This window comes from Pseudoliparis swirei, chromosome 3 (assembly GCF_029220125.1).
Source record: "Pseudoliparis swirei isolate HS2019 ecotype Mariana Trench chromosome 3, NWPU_hadal_v1, whole genome shotgun sequence".
NCBI lineage: Eukaryota > Metazoa > Chordata > Actinopteri > Perciformes > Liparidae > Pseudoliparis > Pseudoliparis swirei.
This window is the reverse complement of record NC_079390.1, coordinates 11983698-12009502: the sequence shown is the minus strand read 5'-3', so window position 1 is coordinate 12009502 and position 25805 is coordinate 11983698. Positions and strand designations below refer to the sequence as shown.

The window sequence follows — 25805 nt, the reverse complement described above, 5'->3', positions numbered from 1 at the left end:
TCAGCACCAAGTCAGGAGAAGTCTGAAAATACATCGCTGGCGGTTACGCGATATCCAGGGCTCGGCGCTCAGAGATCGTTGACTGGTTCGGACTGCTGCCTGCATGAAACCACTCCTGCACCCAGAGCGGGCCTGAGATCAAACATCCAGCCTCCCTGAGCTTTCCATTTGTGCTACATGTCAGCTAGATCATTTCCATGACCCGCTGCTGCCCAAAGCAACGGTTTGCGTTCACTCCCATGTCGAATACCAATGGAACCGTGAGGTCAAGTTCCTTTTTTTCCCGCTTCAGGTTTCCTCCCATCTACCACAACCACTTTTGGAGAAGAGCAGCATCTTTGAACCCATTTCCATTCCTAACCCTCCCTCACCTTCAGACCTCTTTGTGGCCGCTGTGGTGGTTTTAGATCGACCGTGGGTGCAACCGGTCTGCGGCTCACGGCCGTCAACACGCTGCTTTTAAAAAGAATCCGTCCAGTGTGCCCAAACACACATGGCACAAGCTGGACAGCAACTACGCTTCAGTATAGTCATGTGGTGTGCAGAGGCAGGGCTGTCAAGTTTTGAAGACAGGCAAGAGTGACATTTCCATCAGCACCCCTCCCCCCCCCCCGCAGAAATAAATTTTCGGATATCAGTCAGTCGCGCGCAATTCGAGGATGCTTTATTTTCATTGGTTGCTGGATTAAATCTTACCCAGATACAACAGATACGGTTTTTTTTCTGATTGGCTATTGTGTAGCCCATTTCTTTTTTTGGATTGTCTGATAAGTGGCTCCTCACAGCAGAACTCCAGGGGAGCGCTTGATTCCTCCACGGTGAGGGCAGCGCGGCTCATGTTTGCGCGCTGCGGCACATTAAAACATTAAATAGCCGAGTTTTTTTCAGCGTGAGAAATACGATGTGTGGCGGGAGTGCGTGACGTAAGACCGAAATGCGTGAGTCTCACGCTCAATGCGTGACACTTGAGAGCCCTGCAGAGGACACAGTTATATTTTTCTTTTAAAGAAGCTAAACATACACAATGAGAACTTTGGTTAACTGAAACCACTTTTATTGTAAATATAGCACAAACACTGGAACCAATAGAAATACAAAAGTTTGTGTATCCATTTTTCTCTCTTCATTTACAGTAAAATACAGTATATGCTGCAGTGATACGCAACCCCCCACACCTTAAATGACATCTACCATGACCTAAATATTCCAATTGCCAATGCTGGTTAATACTTTCGAGTGGGTTGTCAATCAGTGACCCTAAAATGACCTCATGCAGATCATCCGATGCATTTTGTAGTTCTATTTGGATACTAAACTGAGCCTGTGACTCGCCGTCACAGTAATTGTGGTGGATTGAATTCAGGATGCCTTTTAAGATCAAGCAACAAATTCAAGTCAAGCCCAGATACATATTTTGTCAAGATCCTCTCCGTCTTGGCAAACGTCACATTCATCTCGACGACTGAAATGTATAACCAACTAAATATGTTCCAATATGGTAACAAAATAACAGACAGAAACATAACTTCCCTTGGCAGAGTTAAAAAGAATGACACCCCAGTGTAGATCCGTGACTCGTACTACATCCTTGTGTCCCCTGATTATCTCAATTGGAATGATCTGAACAGACAGGAAGCTGCTATAAAATTGCTTTCATACCCTGTACATGTGTGAGGTCAAAGGGGAACAGAGGGACGCCATAAATACCTTTGTATATTCAGTCATGACAGACATGATAAAAAAGCCCTCAGACGATAAACAGGAAATAACTTTTACGACAGCTCGCACATTCACGATCTGTTTCCAAACGCACTCGAGACAAAGATGGCAACTTTACCCATGAACATGTGACCGAGTATAACTACCACGTACAGAACTAAAAGTGTAACGACTGCAGATCAGTATCGACATTTGGGTGTCTCTTTTTTCCTGTCTTAAAAACTTTACATTTACAAAAAGTCAGCTGGATAAGTCTTCCCTAAATTGACTTAAGTTGTTTCTGTAAATTGTATAAAAATAAGAAAAAAGAGGCTAAATCCGCCCAACTCCACAATGCTAACTACCAGCCTTAAAAGCCCCACGCATATGTGTGCATGCACGTACAGCGGGTAAAATAAGTATTGAACACGTCACTATTTTGCTCAGTTAATATATTTCTAAAGGAGCTATTGACATGCCTGGTAACGTTGGTAATGACAGCTGCATGGCAGCTTTACGTTCTTTCTCTGAAACCAGTTTCCTCGGCTGTGTTTGGGATAATTATCTTCCTGAGATGGACACTCTTGTTACATTTTCATCATCCTGGTACAAGGCAGCAGATTTGGTATCAATAATGTCTCGCTACATTTTTACATTCATCCTTTAGAAATATCTTTACGGAGCAAAACGGTGACGTGTTCAATACTTATTTTACCCGCTGTACGTCTGACCACAAATCAAGACACATTGAGGCACTGGGCCCTCGAATGCTCACTTCTTTCAGGAAAATACATATGCTTAAAAGATGCAATCAAATCTTGTTTTTATAAAAAGATAATAATTAAAAAAAAGAATAAAAAGATTCTCAGTAGAGCAGGCATTACGAATGAAAGGCTAGGTAGGTCTGTGTGTGTGTGTGTGTGTGTGTGTGTGTGTGTGTCCTCGTGGACATTCAGTCGACTTTCTTGCTGCGCGGTCGGAGCACGTCCAGCATGCAGCGGCACGCCGAGCCCGAGTGCTGCGAGAGGAGCGTGAGGACCTTCCCGTGGAAGAGGGTCAGCAGGGTCTGGTGGCCCGTCGCCCACACTCGGTACCAGGGCCCGTAAAAGGGGTCGGACACGGCCGGGCACAGCATGTTGTTCAGGTTGACCTCCGTCGCCTGGAAGGGGAACGGACACAGACGGGCAGAGAGGGGAAGCCTTAATGCGACGCTGATGGGGATAATAAGTCAAACCCGCATGGATAATGCCGTTCTGAGAAAGTGGCTTGGCGGACATTATCATTGATTTCGGCTCCAACTACTATAACATGTAGTGCATGGTCAGTAAAGCCTCCACAGCTCATTATTGGACTGCATAGTTTGCTTTGACTGCTGATCTCAAATTTATTCGGACTTCTATGTATTTTTTCCGATGTAGTTTGATATCGGCAGAGGGCAGGGGAAAACAAATAAACGCAAACCACTGCAGTAAATACTGCCCGCTGTGAAGCTGTTTGGATTTAGAGTGACGGCGAGTGTCTGTGTGTGTACTACCACGCATGCTTTTGCAATCAGGCAGACACGTTTTGGTGTTCAGACATAACACGCCACAGAAATGAGTTTTAAAAAGTATTTTTGTTCAATTCTGTTTGAGTTGTTAGCAGCAAACAAACAATCATTTTGTTGGTAGTCTTCCTTTAACCCTTGTGTTGCCTTCGGGTCAATTTGACCCGATTCAATGTTTAATGTCGGTGTTCTTTCGGGAGTCAACAAACAAACATAAAGTACCTCACACTTAAACTTGGAAAACAATATTAATTCTAATAATTTTCTGGAGATTTTAATAGCTGGGGTCATATTGACCTCAAGGGTAAAATATGTTAGTAAATATAAAGGAAACAGGAGGGTTAAACATTGAATCGGGTCAAATTGACCCGAAGGCAACAAGGGTTAAACGGTTGATGTTTATCCTTGTATACTGAGGTATAAATGAAACTACCTAATTAAATTAAGTCTGTTATGAATATGCAAGCATGTGTGTCTGGATGTATATGTGCACATGCACATTAATGAATATATGTATATTTATACATCTAATCATATGTATGCATCAACAATATTAACTATTTAATTAATTATCGGTCTTCCTACACATGGGGGCTGCTGCTCTCATGTACCTTGCACTGTGCGGTACCCGGTAACGGCCAGCAGAGGGCTCAATCTTACCAAGCCGAGGACCTGCAGGAAGAGGAAGTGGTAGAGGAACAGGATGCCGGTGGAGAGCAGCGCCCACCACATGTCCCCCAGAGGCTCCGGCTTGTACACACCTGCAGAGAGAAGCGGTTTGTGAGACACGTCTCGCCCCTTAAAACCCTTCACTTCCCCTTGCACCAGCAGGTGGAGCGGCCTGCAGCCGCAGAGCGGCCAGCAACAGGAAGTGGAGTCAAACTGGCCTTTCCCGTTTCCTCACTGCTAAGAGCACAACCAGTGTTAAGACATTTAATGTGCCCCGATTAGTCAGCTCAACTCTAATTATGAGAAACGCCCGCATGCAGAGGTTTGAATACGGTGCAACACCATCTGTCAATGTCCTACCGATTAATTCTACTTCTTTTTCTTTTTAGAAAGCCCTAAACCCTGTGGGTGGAACCTCAGTCTTGTTTACAGGTACGTTAACTCTTTCCACTCTTTCCACAGCTGCACAGCACAACTTCTGTCGTGCAGCTTTTGGTAGGACGGACAGACACAGAAGGCGTCTTCAGCAGCGCAGAGACCCTCAACAAAGAAAGGGAGGCCCTGTGGTCTCGGTTAGCAGGTGAGCAGTATTGCACCCTGGGTGTCAATGTGGGTGGAGAGCAACACATACCTCCTTTCCTGAAAAGGTAAAGAGGCACCAGGTACAGCATGGAGTGCTGGATGTAGTAGATCTCCTTCTCAAGCGGAAGCTGAGGAGAGAACAAACAATTTAGAGTATTTTTTAATTTTTTAAACCTACATTAGTCTTATACTTCATTCAATGTTGTCGTGATTTTTTAATTATTTTTTACGTGACGATACAAAAGTATCTGAACATTTGAGGAGGCATATTTGCTGATGATCTGAAACTTTTAGATCTAAAATTCAAGCAGACACTTCTGAACAGTGCCCTGGTGAACTGACCTCAGACCAGCATTAATAACCTGAGCTGGCTGTCGTTGGAACTGTTTGCATGAGCTGCTGGCGCTGCTTTGAAAGGCAATACTCCGATCGAGGAGGCAAAGCCAGGGATGGTTGAACTCATTGTGGTCCGTTATTCTACTGGGAGTCATTAGGGGGGCGGCGGGACAACAGAGTGCTTAACGTACAGCTGGGATCAGCAGCTGAACCTCAGAAGGTGATGAGAACGTGAACAATATGAATCACAAAATAAAAGCAGGAAGTGAATCCTCAACCTTTTCAATGAGAAACACACACTGAGATACCTGGACATATTGTTCATGGTATAAACTGAATTAATTATTCCGATATTTATTTTCCACAATTGGGTAAATCTAATTTTTTTTCAATCAAACATAGTAGTTCTCTGTAAATCTGTACAGTTACTTTTTTTTCAAACATTTGAAATACTGATTGAAAATCATTCGATGCAATAGTTCATAACAAGGGCTCCACCATGACACCGCCACAGTTGTGTGAAGGCTTACATCTCTCCCTCTCACAGGGAAATGGAGCTTTGCTTTACTTTGTTAAGAGTCGTTCTGTAGAAGTTAAACTTTACAGCGATCGCGTGAGAACTGGACCAAGTTCTAACTGTCAACACGTGGTTTATTGCATTTAAAGCGAGTGTGTCTCCGGCATCTGGTCCTCGTCTGCAGCCTTTCAAGCAGGAAGTGTCGGGATCTGAACTGATTCTACTAAGATTTCCGTCGCAAAACTTTCCCAAAAAAGCAGCTTTCAATCATTAATGAAGTCCGTACTTTCTGCCTCGTTGTGTCCGACCTGCTGTCGTCTGCATTCTGGAATTTATTGTTCAGATGCCGGCTCCAGCAGAGGAACTATATTCTGTTAAACATTCACATGAACATATGAGGAGGAAAAACTATTTCCTAAAGCAGTCATGCTGAACATGAACGGCTAAGTAACTAAACGTTCTCTCCTGTTGGTCTGCCGACTAAGAAAAATAAGATACATGAATTATCTGCAAAACACATATTTGTGCTAACTCCAAATGAGAGCAGAGGACATCCCAGTCCTATTTACTCACCAGTCTGGTGTTGACGACTGGGAACATCAAAGCCAGTAACGCACCATTCAGCATATGGACCTGCAGCCTGTAAACACACAGGGGGAGATTACAAAAAACAAAAACAAAAAAACTAATAATCAAAAAGCTTCGATAAACATCCTCCGTCACATCTGCCCGAGGAACCATTTTAACAACAATTTCCACGTTGCACACATTGGTGCATCATCAACATATTAGTTGAAGTAGAGCTGATATCAGCTGGAGGACGGCGTGGATTACGTTCTGTGTTGCTGAAAGCCAATCAGAGGGCTCCTTGATGCCGCTAGCGGCCGCTGGTTCATTCTTTAGCAGGGCCCGGTTCTGGTGGGAGTGTTGACTGTGAGAAGTCGGGTCAATCAGAGCCTCCCCCCCCTCTCTGTGTGTGTGTGTGTGTGTGTGTGTGTACACAGTAGGTTGTAGAGATGTGTGGTTTGGTTGGCCTCATCACATTTCTTTTAACCAACAATTATTCCAAAGAGCCACAACAATACACGAAGGCCGGGAGCTTACAGGCCGAGGCGTGGGCCCTGCCTCCCCCTCATGGGACTGCCTTGTGTCAAAACAGCCGGAGGACCGTTGGTGACAGCCAAGGTCTCTGGAAAAACAGCGGTGCTGTCGGAATGTCACTTCCAGTGAGCCCGGCCGTCACTCTCTGGGCCTTCGGACCTTTCAGGGAAGACGAGTCGCTTCACTCGGATTAAAATTCACCACGTTTATCGATCATGGGCAACCTTTGCCCGGTGTGTTTTAAAATGACCTAAAGAAGCTTTGGTATGGTTCTAGACTGTTGTGTTAAAATAGGGATTTATCTTGATCACTACACATTCATTATCACACTATGGTTACTTCTGTTTCACCATCCCTCTCAAAGTCGGTCAAATGTGTCACTGCTTCAGATTCTGCTGAAATCCAACCTCATATTCATTCTACTTGTAGTCCGTGTTTCTTCTCCCGGAGCCGTTGAGGGTATTTGCATGATGTTAGTGCCTTCAAACCGGAGTTTGTGTGGTCACTCTGTGAACACAGGGTTTTTCCTGCATAGAGAAAATTTGGGCGCGTCTAAGCCGTTTTCCCGAACGCCTAAGGCAAAAAAAAGTCTGCGATGAAAAAAACAACAACAAAAACTGTGTTCATCACGTGCATGTCAGCGAATATGTTCTCAATAGGGATGCATCGATCTGATCGGCGCCGATCCATCGGCCGATATTCCCATTATCGGTTTTGATCGGCGTTCTCAAAACGGCCGATCAAACTTGGCCGATCAGATGACGTAACATCTGCGAGAAAAACTATCAGAGACGTTTCAATCGCGGCGCATCGCAACGGAGTAAATGCGCCCGGCGAGGGCCGCAGAGGTCAGAGGTCCACGAGGGGATCCTCACGCAGCGAGCGGCGTCCCCGTCCCCCGAGTTGAATCTCTGGGTCGACTCAGCCGACACTTACATGTCTGAGCCCCTATAGACTGATGTTGACGGTAAACACATTCGATCGGGAGCGCGCGAGGGTTTTGATAAAGTTAGCGGAAGGATTTACGTGACACAACATCCGGTTTAGCAAAGTTAGCGGAAAGAACCACGTGAAACAACATCCGTTTTTCAAAATAAGATGTCGACAAATCATACACACGTAAACAATGAACTGATTTTGTTTCTTTATAGATCGTTTCTGAGATTTAGCTTAAATTATGCTAACATTAAAACATTTTTACTGTACCAAGGAAGAGTTTATAAAAAATAAAGGTCAGACTTTTGTTTGTTAAAAAAAGTCCTGTATATAGATTTCCCCAAGAGTTCCAGGAAATGAATGATGCAGATGTGTTCCATACATATCTGAAATCCCCTACAATAGCAATCAATCAATTTTAATGTATCAATTAGGACATTTTTCAAAGTAAAAGTCCTAAATGTTTAAAGAAATCGGTAATTTCTTTAATGTTTGAGGTGCTTTATATATGTATTTCCTCATAGTCCTAGGCAATAATGCTACACAATAAATAGAATGCTTCAATCGACACCGTGATCGGTATTATCGGATCGGCAGATACTGATTTCAGTGATCGGCACCAAAAAACCTGATCGGTGCATCTCTAGTTCTCAATAGTATGTTTCAAGTAGGCTACAGCTGAACCCTCGTTCCGTTTTGATCAATAGTAATCGAGTTGATAAGTGTGTCTTCTTGTCTGATCAATACGCAACTGTGAGGTGCGCGAATAGATAGAGAGACACAGACCGTGCGCGCGTAGCGCGCCAAACATTTTTTTGGGGAGCACCGAAGACCCATTTTGACCCAGGAAAAACCCTGGAACAGACGCACTAGTTGCTCTTCTGTCGGACTTCTGCTCAAGGACTGTTTGCTCCTGTATTAAATCACATTTGCTGTTGCTAAGGTAACCACAGTTGGGTTTTTTTCATTTTAGCTTTACGCTACAAATACGATGCACTTTGCATTTTTCTTCTCCAGGTGCAGATACAATGCCATGTTTGCATAAACTACCATTGCTAATCTTCTGAACAAGCTAAGACGACATGACGGTATTCCTCATGGGAAACGCCGGGTGAGCTGATCCCGTCTTAATATTCATGCATCAGGTCAAGATGTTCTTTCTCTCATCTTTCTGAATTGGACTTACTGAAGCATGTTGCCTTCCAAAGACGAGTCTCGTTGGAAATTGCTTCATGAAGCTGCCTGAGCTCCCACATGAATTTGTTTTAGTGGCCTACTTTGTGGTCATTTCCGGTGAAACACGGCTGCAGCGCCTCCATAAAACGCATTGCAGCTGCTCGCTGCGCGACTCCCATGAACCAACGCAACGCAAAGTGACCCGGCTTGTATTTATCACAAAATAAATCAAACTTTGTGTTCCCACTGGCAAAAACACAGTCGTTAATAATTAACCGCCCGGACCAGAGCTGTTGTGGAGGGAAGACCATAAACCCCAACAAGGCCATTACAATAAAACTGTAATTACAATTAACGTCCATATGATCTTACATTCAGGATGACCGAGTCATCGATAATGAGCACTGAACACATCGACATGGTCGGACTTGAACTGAATAGAACATCAAAGACGATCATGAGCCAGGTGTAAATACACTCACCGAAATACGACCATTACTGTTTTACATGGCGGGCAGGCCAGCAGGAAGATCTGTTGAGGAAAGCAGAGAGAGAGAGACAGAGAGACAGAGAACCACATTATCACATTAAACTCAGTCATTTTGGAACAGCTTGAACGCTCAGAGTAAGTAAAGAAAATGAACAAATTGCTTTAACAAGTTTTCATTAACATAATAAGAGCAGGAGGCTTGAACAGAGAACCCAGATGGCAACGACAGAGAGCCTCTTGCCTCCAAGAAGGAACAACAGCAGAGTTCAGATGGGGCCGAGTGTTGGTCACAGTTATGTGGACTTGAATGCATTAAGATAAAAAATCAACCGATTGAGGCAACTCCCGCGTTCGAAGAGGTGGCTTTGAAGGGAGAATAGATAACGGCTTCAGTCAGATTAAGATTTTTAGGTGACTAAATTACGTTTTGCTGCCGGTAATCCCGTCTGTTTCTTCAAACTGTGACCACCATACACGGACTGCGGATAAGTACCTCATACATCCCACTTCCCAACAATGCAAACAATCTCGTTAATGTATTTTATTGCCTGTTCCAATCAGGGCTGTCGATTGAAACAGTCTACAACTCAATGCTCGTGGAACCGGGAGGAGGGGAAATCATCAATTTCTGTTACGGACAGCATGGCCATGACTGATGCTGCCGGGGTCCACGGTTTGACTCCGCCCACTCCCACCAAATTCGTATTGACGAGTCTGATATCGGGAAAGGGCCGAGGCATTTTGGGCAGGCGTTGGGAACTTTATGAGAATCAAACCACGTACCGGCTGCGAATATTTAATTGAAAATGTTTATACATTTGAGAACAAAGTTCAGTTTCTTTTTCCTTCATTTTCTCTTTCAAAAAGCAGTCGTATCATTAACATGGTTGGCTTTCTAATCAGGAGAGAATACAGGCTACAATGTGGATCGTCATCCTCGTTAAACATCACATCTAAGCTCAGCGGCCGTGCTGTTGAGGAAACCGCACACATGAATTGGTTCGAAACGCCATCTGACACAAGAAGGAGTTGGTCTGCTGGAAGCCGAGAGGCTGGAAACAGAATTACAAGAAAGCAATTTAGTTGAGATCGGTTGTACAACTACCCACTGGCCTCGGGATCATACGTCTGGGAGATTGATCTGCAGCACGTCGATCAATTCCTATTAACCTGTGCTGGGAACTGAAGTGAACTTGGTTTTGCAGACACCATCTGTGACAAACAGAAGCGTGTGGCACTATATATATAAAAATATAAATCACCAATTTATTAAATAATTTAAAACAAGTTCAGTTTTTATGTCACAACTTTTCTCTTCCGGTTGCGACAAAGTGTGAAATGCACCGTTTCAAATGATGACCACAGAACATCTAAAAGGCCTGGGAAGTGGTGCAGGGTGTGTGTGTGTGTGTGTGTGTGAGATGGTTGCAAAGTGCATACAATAAACAAAAGAGGACAGAGGAACTAATGCGCCACATGACCAGAGGGAGGGGGAGGGGGGGGAGTACCAGGGCCTGACTTTTAGAAGCTGGGCGCATCGGGTCCAGGAGTTACCAAAAAGGCACCGATGACTGACCAGATAACAAACTGTGCGGTGAATTATAATAACAGGAAACAACTTTTATTAGATTAATTTGTTTGTTCTTTCTGCACAATAGAAATACCCTTGTTCAAGAGTCAGTTTTCGCTCGATGGTGTTTTGAGCCCTCACCGGCACCTTCCAGGCAGCCGCTGCCTGGAAGGTGCCGGAAGGTGGTCCCGCCCCCCAAAACTCTGATCCAATCAATGCGCTACCCCCCACTTGGAGCGGAGCGCATATTCAAACCCACTTGGGCGCATTTGGGCGCATTGCATATTCAAACCCACTTGGGCGCATTTGGGCGCATTAACCCACTTGGTTCAACAATTTCAAAGGCGTAGCTAATATATTTATATTTTTGGGCGGCTAATGTTGTGGTAATGTTATTTCAACCTGCTAGCTAGCAGATAGATTATGCTAATCTTAGCTGTGGTAATGTCATTTCTACCTGCTAGCGAGCTAAATCTGGTTAAAACATTAGGTAACAAAGTAAGATTAATTACTGTAGATTAATCACTGTATTTTAGTGATTGTTAATGGTTAGTGGTTATCTTTCAAATGATGCCTGTGAGGCACTTGACGTTGAGACTGGTTGACTTCCAGGCTGCTTTGGAATAAGGATACCTCTGAGGCAGCCACCAGTTTTTGGATAACTCTGAGGCATCATAGGTAGTGTTGACTGCCAGGCTGCCTAGTCGTTGGTATACAGGTTAACTCACAGGCATCCAGTTGGTTTTAGATACCTGTAAGGCATCTAGACGGACATTAAGAGGGGCTGACTCCCAGGCTGCTTACTAACACTGGTTAGCTCTCAGGCAGCCAATTAGCTTTGGATGCCTTTGAGGCACCTGACGTTGAGACTGGTTGACTGTAGACTGATATCCCTTAGTTAAATTGTCCTCATGCCTCCTCATACAGATAGGCCTATTGAATAAATCTGCCAGATTATTTTTAACATTGCATATGCCTAACATTATGTGATAATACTAATCACACTCATATTGCCTTTCTCTTTCAGTTTATGAAGAAATGGCACCCAGGAAGGGTAAGGTTCAACCTAGACCTACTTTAATGACTAAAAAAAGTCTCTTTCACACACTGACATTTAACAATGACTTCAATAATTCCCCCAAAAATACTTATTATTTCCTTGCAATGTCTTTATACAGTAGGAGGAGCGGAAGGCCCTGCAGGTGTCAAAAGGTGGTAAGTTATTCTTTATCTTGCCATCTGGACTCGAGTACTACAACACTAGTTCATCTCCTCATAAAGCAAATTTGGTTACTTCTTGTGACTTTATAGGACCATCTGCAAAGATCGCAATTTTCCACCAGTCACCACTGGTTGGTGGAGCCTCCGCCCCAACCCCATCTAGCCCTGCTGCTCCATCCACCCTTCCTGCCCCATCCGGCCCTGCTGCTCCACCAAGCCCTACTGCCCCATCCCAGCCGGCATGTCAGAATGACCACAGCCTTTTGAGGACATGCTCAGGGCATCGGAGCAAAGGTGAAGTGCACAGCTAGGCATAGGTTTCTTCAAGACAGGTTTATATTTTTAGTGGTAGTGTGGTAGTAACAGTGCTGAGACCATCTGTGATGGGATCTGGGAAAACCAGTCACATGGTGAAATTTGACCTTTTGGAAGCTGACTTCAAGCTTGTTTCAAATATTTTTTCATTATTTGTCTGTTTCAAATGTTATGATTGCCCAAAGTCAGCTGATCAGTTAGATTTCATGGAATAGAATTTTGACAAAACAACTTTAAAGAGAGGGGTTCTAAATAGACTGGCTGGTTGAATAAAGCACATTTTAACACATTCAATTAATGAAAAACAAGTAGATATGTTTAGGGATGATAGACAACATGTTATAGAATAATAATTGAATCAAAACCCAATTTCACCAAAATACTGAGTTTCGACCTACTAGTATTTTCACTCTAATCTCAAAAATGTCCCTTTTCACCATGTGACTGGTTTCCCCAGAGCCCATCACAGTTTTGGGTTATAGGAAAATCTGTTGGGATGGCAGTAAAGACAGAAGGGCTATGTACAGACATTACATGTGTACAATACTGTACTGTATGTAAAGAAGATGAAATCCTAATATTGTTACGAATAATATTGTTGAAACATTGAAACCTTCTTTGAGTGTGACTCAGAAATTATTTTTACAAAGATACCAGATAACGGTGGAGGAGATCAGGAGGAGGACTGCTCCACCTGATTGCAAACTATTCAAAGACACCACAACAAGCGGCAGATACAAACTGTCCATCACGACGGGGCATTTAAGCGCAGGCGAAGACAGCGAACCCGTAACTAGTCTTTCCCCAGTTTTCCGACCTGTCCCACACTGCCCCAATAAAATATTTAGATAATATTTATAGTGTATTAAATTCTGCCATCCTTAGTGCTTAGTAAACTAAGCTGTTTGCGTGTGAAATTTTGTTTTTACCATTTTACTGTGTGTATGAGGGTTGTACTTGGCCTTTATTTTCAATAAAGAATATGTCACACCCCATCAGTCATGTCTCTCCTCCATCATGTGTGTGTCCTCTGACGATACATTTTTTTTAAATAATTAATGTAAGTTGGGGTTTCATTAACTTGTAACACTCTACTGGAATAAACCCTTATGTGAAGCTGTAGAAATTAGTGTTGACATATTGTGTCACCATGACTATTTGCCTTAATCCACATGCCTAACATGTCGGATCTGTAATTTACACCATGCGATTTCAGGCCCAGCTAGCTAAATTATCAGACTAGTTAAATCAAGATGCCAAGTTCAATACACTTCCAATTCACGACACATACACAGTGATGTAGAACATGAAGATATTTAATTAATGAACACAACAAACAACAAATTGCTAATTGTTAATATTTTCAATGTGTGTGTCAACACACTTTTTAAAAATATCCACCACCACCTCTACCATTCCTGGCCCCAAGGTGTGCGTGAGGAGGTCAAATTGATCATTTGACCTCACCTGGTTGGCGACATCACGTGCTGGAGCTGTTGTCTGGAGGAAAAGATAAAAACATAAATTCAGGATAAATAATGTCTATTAAACCTGTCAGAGCCCATATATAGGATGTGGAATATTGCAAATTACTTGAACTCCGTGGCTCTCCCTGTGGCCACAGTGGGGTCTGATGCCGGCAGCATGGCCACTTCTTTAAATTCGATGCTCCTGGCAGCCAGAGCACCGACGGAGGAGCACAGGTCCTTGGCTTCGCCTTAACAAAAATGGGAAAGACATATCATGACACGAACACAGTATTAAATTCAGATTTGATGCACATACCAATGTGACAATGAAACACTTATTGACACTGGGGTGTAATAGTTTGGAGCTGGCTTTCTGAAGTTCTTTATTGATATAAAGTAGTCTTTAAAGTCTTTAAAGTAGTTCTTTATTGATATAAAGTAGTCAACACTACCTATGATGCCTCAGAGTTATCCAAAAACTGGTGGCTGCCTCAGAGGTATCCTTATTCCAAAGCAGCCTGGAAGTCAACCAGTCTCAACGTCAGGTGCCTCAAAGGCATCCAAAGCTAATTGGCTGCCTGAGAGCTAACCAGTGTTAGTAAGCAGCCTGGGAGTCAGCCCCTCTTAATGTCCGTCTAGATGCCTTACAGGTATCTAAAACCAACTGGATGCCTGTGAGTTAACCTGTATACCAACGACTAGGCAGCCTGGCAGTCAACACTACCTATGATGCCTCAGAGTTATCCAAAACTGGTGGCTGCCTCAGAGGTATCCTTATTCCAAAGCAGCCTGGAAGTCAACCAGTCTCAACGTCAAGTGCCTCACAGGCATCATTTGAAAGATAACCACTAACCATTAACAATCACTAAAATACAGTGATTAATCTACAGTAATTAATCTTACTTTGTTACCTAATGTTTTAACCAGATTTAGCTCGCTAGCAGGTAGAAATGACATTACCACAGCTAAGATTAGCATAATCTATCTGCTAGCTAGCAGGTTGAAATAACATTACCACAACATTAGCCGGCCCAAAAAATATAAATATATTAGCTACGTACCTTTGAAATTGTTGAACCAAGTGGGTTAATGCGCTCCAAATGCGCTCCAAGTGGGTTTGAATATGCAATGCGCTCCAAATGCGCTCCAAGTGGGTTTGAATATGCGCTCCGCTCCAAGTGGGGGGTAGCGCATTGATTGGATCAGAGTTTTGGGGGGCGGGACCACCTTCCGGCACCTTCCAGGCAGCGGCTGCCTGGAAGGTGTCGGTGAGGGCTCAAAACACCATCGAGCTCAGTTTTCTTTCCTATTTTCATGGCATTTTTCTCGCATAGCCATTTCATGGAAACTTTGACTTTGTTCAGCTAAATAAATAAAAGCAGATGTTAGTTTCTGAGTCGGTGTTTACACAAAGCAGCAGCTAGTTAGCAGATTCAGAATCACTTTGATGCTGTGTAAACTGGCTCAACCTGGTGACAGAGCCAAATAGCTGCAGTGCACGCCACGTAACACAACGCCTCCATTCAAGCCACGGGAACTTTGTTAAATACTTTACATGTACTTTGTGTATGACAGCAGGACAGCGCTGGGACATGATCTCTGCTGCAGTTTCCCTGTACGCAAGAAAATGGATTGTCGTGCAAAATAATGAGCAAGTTGCTTCTGTCACTAAAAAGAGTTGTCTGGCTGCTAGTGCCTGTTGGGCCACACTGAAACTCTTCTAATTAGAGATGCACCGATCAGGTTTTTGGTGCCGATCACTGAAATCAGTATCTGCCGATCACCGATAATACCGATCACTGAAATCAGTATCTGCCGATCCGATAATACCGATCACCGATCACGGTGTCGATTGAAGCATTCTATTTATTGTGTAGCATTATTGCCTAGGACTATGAGGAAATACATATATAAAGCAACTCAAACATTAAAGAAATTACAGATTTCTTTAAACATTTAGGACTTTTACTTTGAAAAATGTCCTAATTGATACATTAAAATTGATTGATTGCCAGTGTAGGGGATTTCAGATATGTATGGAACACATCTGCATCATTCATTTCCTGGAACTCTTGGGGAAATCTATTTACAGGACTTTTTTTAACATACAAAAGTCTGACTTATTTTTATAAACTCTTCCTTGGTACAGTAAAAATGTTTTAATGTTAGCATAATTTAAGCTGAATCTCAAACGATCTCTAAAGATACAAAATCAGTTCATTGTTTACTTTTATGTTTGTGTATGATTTGTCGACATCTTATTTTGATAAACGGATGTTGTTTCACGTGGTTCTTTCCGCTAACTTTGCAAAACCGGATGTTGTCACTTAAATCCTTCCGCTAACTTTATCAAAACCCTCGCGCTCCCGATGGAATGTGTTTACCGTGAGCATCAGTCTATAGGGGCTCAGACATGCGAGAGTCGGCTGAGTTGACGCAGAGATTCAACTCGGGGGACGGGGACGCCGCTCGGTGGTGAGGATCCCCTCGTGGTCCTCTCACTCTGCGGCCCTCGCCGGGCGCATTGTCTCCGTTGCGGTACGCGGCGATTGAAACGTCTGATAGTTCTCGCAGATGTTACGTCATCTGATCGGCCGTTTTGAGAACGCCGATCAAAACCGATAATGGGAATATCGGCCGATATGGATCGGCGCCGATCAGATCGGTGCATCCCTAGTTTTAATGTGTGTCACTGCGGACGTACTGCTTTCCCTGACTAACCAACATTCCTTCAGGACATTGGTCAAATTCATTTTGAGACTTAAAAACTGGGAAAGCCAATTGGATTTAATCTGACTCAAAAGGCCACATCAGTGTAGAAGTAGTCAAACCCCGTCTGTGATGCTGTCTCAACAATCATAATCTCATTTAAAAGTGAGAAGCACTCACTAAGTGCCAAACTGGGCAACGCTGTCGCTTCATCGAGCCCTGGCGCTACGTGTTGGTACAAAGAGTGCGTGCCTCAGTCCTCCTGTTGTGTGCTTTTAAACTCAACGTTGCCAAACGCAATGAATCTGCTCCATTCTGAACACATTCAACCGTCATTTTTAAATCAGTAACCAATTAAAGGTCTAAAACAAACAACAATGTTGACTTTGTAAGTAATTATGTGTTAATCAGGTTTGTGTTCTTGCCGTCCGCTCTCTTGACATCGAAAACATGTGAAAGTGGTTCTTGTTTTTACGGTATCATTCATGTCAGTCTCCTTTTGTTGCTGGTCAGCACTTCTGATGTGCAAGTTAGTCATTAGGCTACTTAGTGTTGACAGGAAGTGGCTTCTCGACGTCTGTTAGGTGTGACTAATACAGGTGCATTATATATATATATATATATATATATACTGAAAGTATTTTAACATAGAGCAAATAAAAGACCATTTATATTGAACAAAAACATTTCCTGCAGTGTTGCAGAACTACTTTAAAGTAGAAGTTCAGCTGTGACTATATGGATCTTTTGCAAGTAAAAAGTAGTAGAAAAAATAACTTAAAAAAAAAGAAGATCAGTGGCCTATTTACAGAACTCATTACGGCTAAACCACAATTCCTTTTTACAAGTCTAGTCAATAAGAACCACAGTAAAAGGCACTACGTCTGATCCCAATGATTCCACGATTGTTCTGCTCGGTGTTGTGCCTACAACTGATAAATGTGACTATATTTAAAGACAACGCTGATACTGTAACCGTATCCGTGACAAAGTATGTGTTGCACTCGGTTTGTGAGCGGTGCGGTGAGAAGAGATCGTCAGGAAGCCGAGACAAAGCACGAAGTCTTCACGTCCATTGCTGCAGCGTGCTAACGAGCAGCATTTGAAACTCAGTTCCAAACCTTTCTGAGCTGCTGCTGATCTGCCTGGAGGGACCAGTTTTTTCTTTTCCTGGAGCCTGAAGCAGTTTTTATCATCAGCCCGCCTCGAATCTATCATGCTTTATATGATCAGTCATACTGGAGCCCTGGCAAGATCTACAAGGGGGAAGAAGTTCACGTGTCTGATAGAAAAAAACTTCCAGCTGAGGTGGAGAACCCGGCAGGAGGCGCAGAAGTCTCCAAGTATACGCCACAGAGAAATTAAACTCCCATCACCTTCTCGCATGCAGTCATGCCAGAACAAACCACAAATAGTCGGGCGAGTAAACTCACGCAACGCACAAGTCAGTTAGATTTTTTTAAAGAATTGGCAATTAATGTTTTTTTTTAAATTATCCGAATCATCGATTTTAAATATAAAATCCTAAATTGCTGCAATTGTTCTTAGCATCCTGTGTTAGCATATCGTTGTACAACTCCAGTGTCCACCAAAATAGTTTGCAAAGGGAGTCCAAAATATATCAGCTCATCAGTCAGAACTTAAGAAGAAAGCGTTATTATTATTGATTTGTCATAAAACCCACACAAACAACGCTAAGCGCACCACGTCTAGCATCTGCGACTTTGATTTGTTTGTTTGTGGAGCCCGGGTCACATTTGGTCAGCAACCAGGCACACGACTGTCGGCATGGCAACGTAACTGCTCCAGTCTCACGTGGAGGGAAAAGTCAACAGACATCGGCGTGGTCACACGTGTAAGGGATCAACTCATCGGGCATCAGACACTTAACTCGTCAACCCGAAGTGGCGCCGCTCTCTCGCTCACCATGTGCTGAGAGACGTTTGCTGAGCTGGGGCTTTTTTCTCTTCTTTTAAGCATCAACTGGGCAGCAGTGCCGATTAAAAAGTGGAAGATTCCTCCCCCATTCAATGTGCATATCTTTAGCAGCAGCACACTGTGGAAGTGTTTCGTAATAATATTGACACTACTGAACGTGTAGAATCACACGGTACCCTGGAAGGAGGCTGCAGGGCTCACGCAACCCACTGCAGACAAGTGGTTGTTTTCTCAACACTCGGGTGGAGTAATGTCTTGATTGCTGAAGGGTCGCGGTTGTGACGACCCCTCCCTTTCCCTCGGCGTGAGGGTCCTGACACCTGTTTGCTTTGTGTTTTTTCTTTCAGGCTGTTCATCAGCGGATGAGCCACGCCTGAGCCTGGGGGCTGGCTATTCAAAGGCAACGCCTGAAGACAGAGGTGGCTCCCTTGATTGGCTGGCTGCTCTTCTGCGGCGAACACTACAGCTTATTTGTTTTGTTTGTTTAAAATAGTTGTGTTATTCTTTAAATAAATGACCATCTATTGTTTTGAACTCATCTCGTCTCCCATCCATGCTGCAGTCTCTGAGCCGGGTTGTAACATACGGGGACTCGTCCCATTTGATTGACATGGGTTAGATTTGTAGTTTGATGTGCCGTTTGTAATCGGTTGTGTGTGCAGAGATCAGTAGATAGATAGATAGATGGATACTTTATTAATCCCGAGGGAAATTTAGTAGCTTATACACTTAACTTAACTCACAAACATACATACACAAATCACAGTAGAAAAACAATACACATAGGGAGAACATGTTCACAGGGAGTAGGGTGTATACAGATATTACAGTGTGCAAAGTGATATAAATAGTACAGTCTGTGCAATGGGCTAGTATAGCCCAGTGGGCAGGTGCACCTGGTTTGGTGAGGCAGTAGGGAGACATGGACGAGTGTGGGACGATGCTGTTTCCTGTGTAGCGACCTGCTTATGTGAATTTGAGCAGCTATATGTTTGAGCTGTATTATGCTTGTGATGTGTTGTGGTCCTCTGTACATGGTGATGAAAATGGTTGGAGCAGTTGTCTCAGGGGAACGTCCAAGGCTGCAGGTGGGCTGCCTCTCTGTGGTGGCTTCACCGTGCCCGCAGGTTTTAGTGCATAAGTAACACCTGAAGACAAGGGAGGAGCTTACTTAGTTCTGGTTAGGGAGTTAGAGGGACAGGACAGCAGGGATGGACTGCTTTTGCTGTTTGCGTGTTGGTCTCTGTGTGGATTAGTTTTTTTGTTCAGGCAGTTTGTTTCTTCTATGCTGGCTTCTGTGGAGACAGTCTTGAGCGCTCTGGAAGAGGCACGAGACCACTGGTTGTTTGGATTGGATGCTGTTGGTCCAAAACTGGAAGACTTTACTGCTGCTTGGTTTACTGATAAAACGATAGTTTTTTTACGTGTCCTGCTAACTGCATTGTTTTGTATTCCGGTTGTTGTGTTAATGGTCACGTTTGAGATGATTCTGGACTCTGGTTATAAGAGCATTGCAGAGCGTTGGGTGTTTAGGTAGTTGGACCCAGTTACCTTGCAGGTTGCTGCAGTGTGCATTAGGTAACGGTTCATACGGCGAGCAGGCTGGTAGTCAAAGGAGGGATGTGGGGAACTGTTACGGGCTGGGAGATGAACGAAGACCGGTAAGAAATCTGCAAATATTAAATCGATGTAGTTTCCATTCAAAAGTCAGTATTCCTGGTGGGAACACTATTTTGTATGGAGGGGTGTCTGGGACCTGTTTGCTTTGTGGCATGTCTTTCAGGCTGTTCATCAGCTGTGGAGCCACACCTTAGCCTGGAGGCCGCTGAAAAAAGCCAACACCTGAAGACAGCGGTGGCTTCCTTGATTGGCTGGCTGCTCTACTGTGGCTAACATAACATCTTATTGGTTTTGTTTGTTTAAGCTAGTTGTGTTATTCTTTAAATAAATGAATATCTATCATTTTTAACTCGTCTGTTCCATCCACGTTGCAGTCTATGAACCGGGTTGTAACAATGGTGACTTCAGATACAGCAACACATCTCCCCGGGTAACATGAGAATTTTACGAGAGCCTACTTTCTTTTGTTTTCTAAGCCTGAAAAATTTACACACAATTCTTGACTTTTTTCTCTCATTTCCAGACACATTGCTCTTATGCACTTTTGCTAGTTTAAAGAGCTCAAAGGAGACATGGAAAAATAGCCGAATGAGGATCTTCGCACTCCTAAAATATTTTGATTTTAGGAATAAATAATAACATTCATATACTGTTAATCCACCAACTGCAAGGTGGACCTGGTGCAAGAATGAACAACACACTTAATGTCCCACCCGTTTTTCCTGATACTTAAAAAATAATAATCTCCAGCTCGCCTCTGGGCCAATTCCCTCACAAACAAACTCACTGGCAAAGCCTGCAGCTCCTTGCCGTTGATAAACAACTCTTCATTTCTTCATCACAGAAAGTTATTCATCGCTGTCCACTGGCTATCACCCTCCCTCCACCACCAATGTAATGTCAAATAATTAGTAAGACACATCACTATTACTTTGTTCTCCATAGGTCATGTGTATGACAACTATTCATTATAAACACATTTGGCGGTGACCTGTCGCTGTGACCCCCAGGCGGCAATCAAGTCCCGGGAAGGTCAGCCAAACAGGTGAAGGTGTTGTGTATTCTCGTGACAGTAATCTGAGACTTATTCACTTCAACAAATTAAACTTGCTTCCTGGGCAGTCACACAAAAAAGCCCGGTCACAAATAAATCATTGTTTTCTTCAAATCAGATGACACACCGGCTCTTGTTGCATACCTTAACTGTGTGTGTGTGTGTGTGGGGGGGGTGAGGCAGCACCTTTGTCTTGACCACCTACCCTGTCATTTTGGGGTCATTACTTATGTATACGCAGTGTAAAAAAAGTTTACACGCAAGTTATCAGAGGAAGAAAAAAATGTTACTCAAACATTTTGTTTCCAAGTGGTGTAAGGTTGAAACAAAGAGCATGTTGATGGCATCTTCAGGAAGTAAAAAGCACTTCGGTAACAGTGTAATATGTCAACTAGTGTTTCCCCACACTTTCGATGGGTGAGGTCAGCCGAACAAAGAAGTTGTTTGGTGCCAAAGTCAAACAACATAATGCAATAACAATCGTAAATCACACAGAAAAAACACACACACATGCACAGCGTATCCTTACCTGAACCATTGTCATGACATGGCAGGGGTTCAGCAGATATATCACCGTCTTGGTCGCGAATTTGAACCCAACCTCCACTCCAAAAGTCATGCAAAGGGCCACCAGCAACAGGTTCTTGCCCAGACTGTCCTCCTTCGCCCGCGTGTAGTCTTTGCACACTACTCTGAGCTCCTTGGAGAGGTGTATCTTCCTGAGCGCCACGCATACCTCCACCACCGAGACGAGGACGATGACCAGACTTTCGGCCACGCGCTGCTGGGGCGCGATGAAGGCGGCGCACTCGGGCCCCCCGTTGCCCTCGAACTTCGGATCCACCCCGCCGTAGATCCAGTCCAACAGGCTGTAAATGTTATATCTGGACATATTCCTCTTCTCGTGTTGGAAAAGATACGAACAAGATGGAATAAAAGACGGCACACCAACTTCTTGGCGAAACATGAACTGCAAGTTCCCTTTCGTAGCTCGTCTCGTGGTTGAGAGGTAGACATGTATATCCACCGCCTCGGCGTGTTTTAAGCTAGCTAATTCGCCAAACTACTGGACTCACGGGCAGAGGAGGAACTTCTGCTAGCAGAGGGGGGCAGGACTGAGGGCGATACTACCCGGAGCTGCAGCTGCTGCTGGTACTGTTACCGGCTCCGTCCTCTTCCGCGCCCCTCACACAGTCGCTAGCTAACGCTGACAATCAGACGCCCACCGGTATCATGCGAAACAAGCGGTGGCGCTGACGTGCTTGCGGTCGTATCAGGCGGGACAGCGGGTCGCGGGAGGTTCAGTTAGCGTGCTTTAGCAACAACACGGACACCTGATAGGCGCTAGTTTAGCTACCGATCCCACCTTGCTGAACTGTAGCGAGGGTTTGCTTTACCCCGAGTTTAGCCTCTCAGGCGAAGCACAAATCTCATCCAGGAACCAAAATAGGAGGCAGGTTTTTTGCTCGCTGATTTGCGTCCTGACTATTCGCTGAGGTAAACTGTTGCAACCGCGTGCACACGTACACTAATTGAGATATTAATGTTTACTGTACGATTTACAGTTTAATTGAAATACACATTCGTAAACGTGAGTTTATTAACAATACTGGTATTCACAGCTGGTATTTACGACTTGTATCATATGTTGAAATGCATTTGTATGATAGTTAACTTTTATTTCTACTTCAGGGATCACTACTTTGCCTGAAAGACCTTTCTGAGGGCAAATAAAGTAATTACAGATCATACAACTACGGAGTACTCTCAACACAAGTGATGCTTCGGATGGTGTGTTCATGAAATATCCGGAAACTTTTTATAATCTTCCGTCTGAGAAGTAAATTGCCGGTGAATGCAGAGGCGGTAATGTTTCTATTCTACACCTCCTTTGCTTCAACAGTATAACGGCTCCTCAGCCGACTGAAAATTACTTTAATTTCAACTGCGTTTTGGTAATGAAAAACTGTATCATAATCATTATTTTGTTCATGGGTTTCCTTCTCCACGGGGTAACATTAACGATGAAGACAGTAATCAAATCCTAAATTATGCATGAAAATCATAATTCCTACCTGCATTTATAACTAATGTGAGCCAGTTCCACTTATTTCAGAGCAATATTCATGACTGGATGTTGCCACGACACAGTGACCTGTCCCTTTTCTTAACTGTTCCTTTTAATGCTGTTAAGTACACGGTATTGAATGACAATAAAGTTACTCTCTTTTAAATAGTTTTAATCAGCTCCACCACTGATGAAGTGTGACCATCTTCATTGTCTGTTCGGCCAGTTTATCTTGAAAACAAACGAAAGGATTGGCATGACATGTTCTGTGCTGGATGACATTTATTCTCCTATGAGCAGGACACCTTTTAATTATACCACCTCTTTTGCCTTTCTCCAAGCACTGCCGCTTTTAAATCTGTGTATCCACTAAAACATTAGTCATAAACACTTTTCAGTCGCACAGAACATTTTTTCTTATACTGCAGATTTGTTGTAAACGTTTATTCACAAGCAGGACACACTTGTTGAGTTATGTATTGTAGTTTTACAGTTGATGATTGGCCCTGATTTTGTCAGAAGAAATAAAATCTATAGCCACTGTCACTTCATGGCGAGATGTTTGACCAAATGAGGAGTGCTCTTTAATATGCAGTTGATAATAAAAGGACTGGTAACTGTGAATCACATCTATTGGGGGAAAGCAACCATCGCCATGGCGATCCATCGACATATCACAATGTTGATTAGTCTTTTCAACCATCTTTACAAATGCACGACACCAAAATCATTTGTATCCTAGCTAGGGACAAACATGATCAAGTATCACATTAATAGGAACGTTACATGATATGCATTATAACGGGACCCATACATTTCCTTTGAAACCACTTAATTAAAGAACAACTAAGCCTGATTGAAGTGAATTTTAAAATACATAACTTGCCAATATGAAAGTGCACAAAAAAGTAATTTGCAAGCTGGTGTCCTTCATGCTCGTTTGGCGATGCGTTTCCATCATAGTTGGGGGTAGTGACGTACTTCCCACACTAATTGGTTTGGGATTTGCTTCAATATGGCGAATATCTTTCACAAACATGCCAGGGGAGATAGAGTGGAATGAATGAGGGTGCGGGTAATGAACTGACATGGAGATGAGAAGTGAAACATCTTTGAGAGGCATCTAATGTTTCCCATAGTGCCTGCTTTGGTTGCCCGATGCTCGTTTTAAAAAATAACCACACGCTGACATAGTTCCATTAGTGTAAGGCTGTGTTTGTGTGTTTAGGTGTGTGTGTGTGTGTGTGTGTGTGTTCAGCACTCAGAGTAGGGTAGGGCCTGTTTGAAAGCAGGTCCATCAAATGAATCCGTGTTGAGATGTTGTAATTGTGACCAAAAGTATTTGACTATGCACAGCAAGGGAATACATGGCTACATATCTGGTTTGGTTGCTCTGGTGGTTGAAACTGAGCCTGAATATGAAATGAGATCCTCTTGAGTATGAGTGCATGAATAAGGTGAGCTTTCAAAAGATTATTTGAGAAGGACAGGTTTTTCTGATGAATGCAAAATAAAGACTCACAAGGAGGAGAACAGGTGGGTTATATACTGGTCAACATTTCTTCCCCATGAATAAATCATCAAATCCATCCATTCCATCAAATAATTCTAATTTAATGGCTTAAATTATAGATTACGGTCTTATTTATCTCATAAACCCAGAATAATGCACATATTTTTTCCCCCACTTTACTTGACATTTTTGCTACATGTAATATCAGTCCACCCATAAGGATTGTTATTTGAGTGCCTGCAATTGGCACAAAAAAAACATGCATGACAGGGAATGCTATTCAATATATGTCATGTTTATGTGAGGAAAAATATCCTATTAGTCAATGACAAATTATTGGAATTCATGGTTCATGTGACTCATGTTACTGTAAGCGATGTGGGTATGTGCGCAGGAATAACTCAGTCCAAGCCGTTCTGGGTTTTACTCATAACTTTAGTTATCACTCCACTTCCAACTGTACCGCCAAGTCCCCTCCTCTCTTCTTCTCCCCTCTACCCTCACCCCTGCCGGCGCCTGAACAGCGCTGACTAGTGGTCATAACTCCTACATGTAATTAGGTTTATATCATAGAATCTACTCTTACATTACCACTGGTTTCTATTTAAGACACAGATGAACCAGTGTTCCCATAGGTCAAGGTGCCTCGACTGGATCTGACCGATAAGGTTGTGTTTCCTAAGGCACATATTTGTAGAAAGGGGATATTAAAAGGCGAGAGAAAGGCACCTGAAGACTCCAAACGGGGGGATTCAGGCCTCCATTCAGGAGCTTGAGGGCCTGCTGTCATGTGATGAGGAGAATGTCTCATCAGCAGACCTTTTCCCATGACATTCATGCTCAGAAAAATAAAACGGCCTCCATTTCAACATTCTCAAAAGGGTAATGCTGTGTTTTCTCGGTCCCAAAAGGGAAGATACTGACTCAGTTTATAATCCAATGGGGGCTATAAAGTCCAGGCCTCGCTTCAGGATATAGAGAGAAGCGGAGAGAAGGCTAAAGGTCAACTGGCTTCCCAGCACTCGATCCTGAGGGATAAAGAGCGAGTCGGTTTCCCGGCTCGAGATGCGGAACTCCTCAAGAAATAAACTGTCAGATTGACTTGAGGAAAAAGTCCAATTAGTTGGAGATTGAGGAGACTGGGGAAGAGCAACTGGACAGGGAGGAAAAACAGCAGCACAGCCTCAGTTACACAATATGTTTTCCAACCTTCTTAATAATATATACTGTGTTTGTTCATAACAATGCTAGATTTCTTAACAAAAGCTCTTCCCACC

At 43.4% G+C, this 25805-nt stretch overlaps 2 protein-coding genes across 3 annotated transcripts in view; one reads left to right on the top strand and one right to left on the bottom strand.

Moving 5' to 3' along the window:
- ammecr1 (AMMECR nuclear protein 1) overlaps positions 1-20237 on the top strand; it is a 41273-nt gene extending 21036 nt beyond the window's left edge. The window contains exons 4-5 of the mRNA XM_056411860.1: positions 4376-4493; positions 18621-20237. Of these exons, the coding sequence (XP_056267835.1) occupies positions 4376-4493; positions 18621-18766 (264 nt within the window). The 3' untranslated portion in view covers positions 18767-20237. The remainder of the gene's footprint in view (positions 1-4375; positions 4494-18620) is intronic.
- On the bottom strand, positions 1028-22244 carry LOC130192029 (transmembrane protein 164). 2 transcript variants are annotated; one of them, XM_056411857.1, is made up of 6 exons: positions 21477-22244; positions 9044-9093; positions 5922-5988; positions 4545-4623; positions 3856-4005; positions 1028-2857 (listed from the first exon to the last, which is right to left on the bottom strand). In XM_056411857.1, the coding sequence occupies exons 1-6, from the start codon at positions 21912-21914 to the stop codon at positions 2523-2525; spliced, it is 1119 nt and encodes a 372-aa protein (XP_056267832.1). In that variant the 5' UTR covers positions 21915-22244; the 3' UTR covers positions 1028-2522. The 2 variants fall into 2 exon arrangements, with proteins under 2 accessions (XP_056267832.1, XP_056267833.1); XM_056411858.1 differs by having other exon boundaries at positions 2562-2857; positions 3905-4005; positions 21477-22239.
- Positions 22245-25805: the final 3561 nt, after the last annotated feature.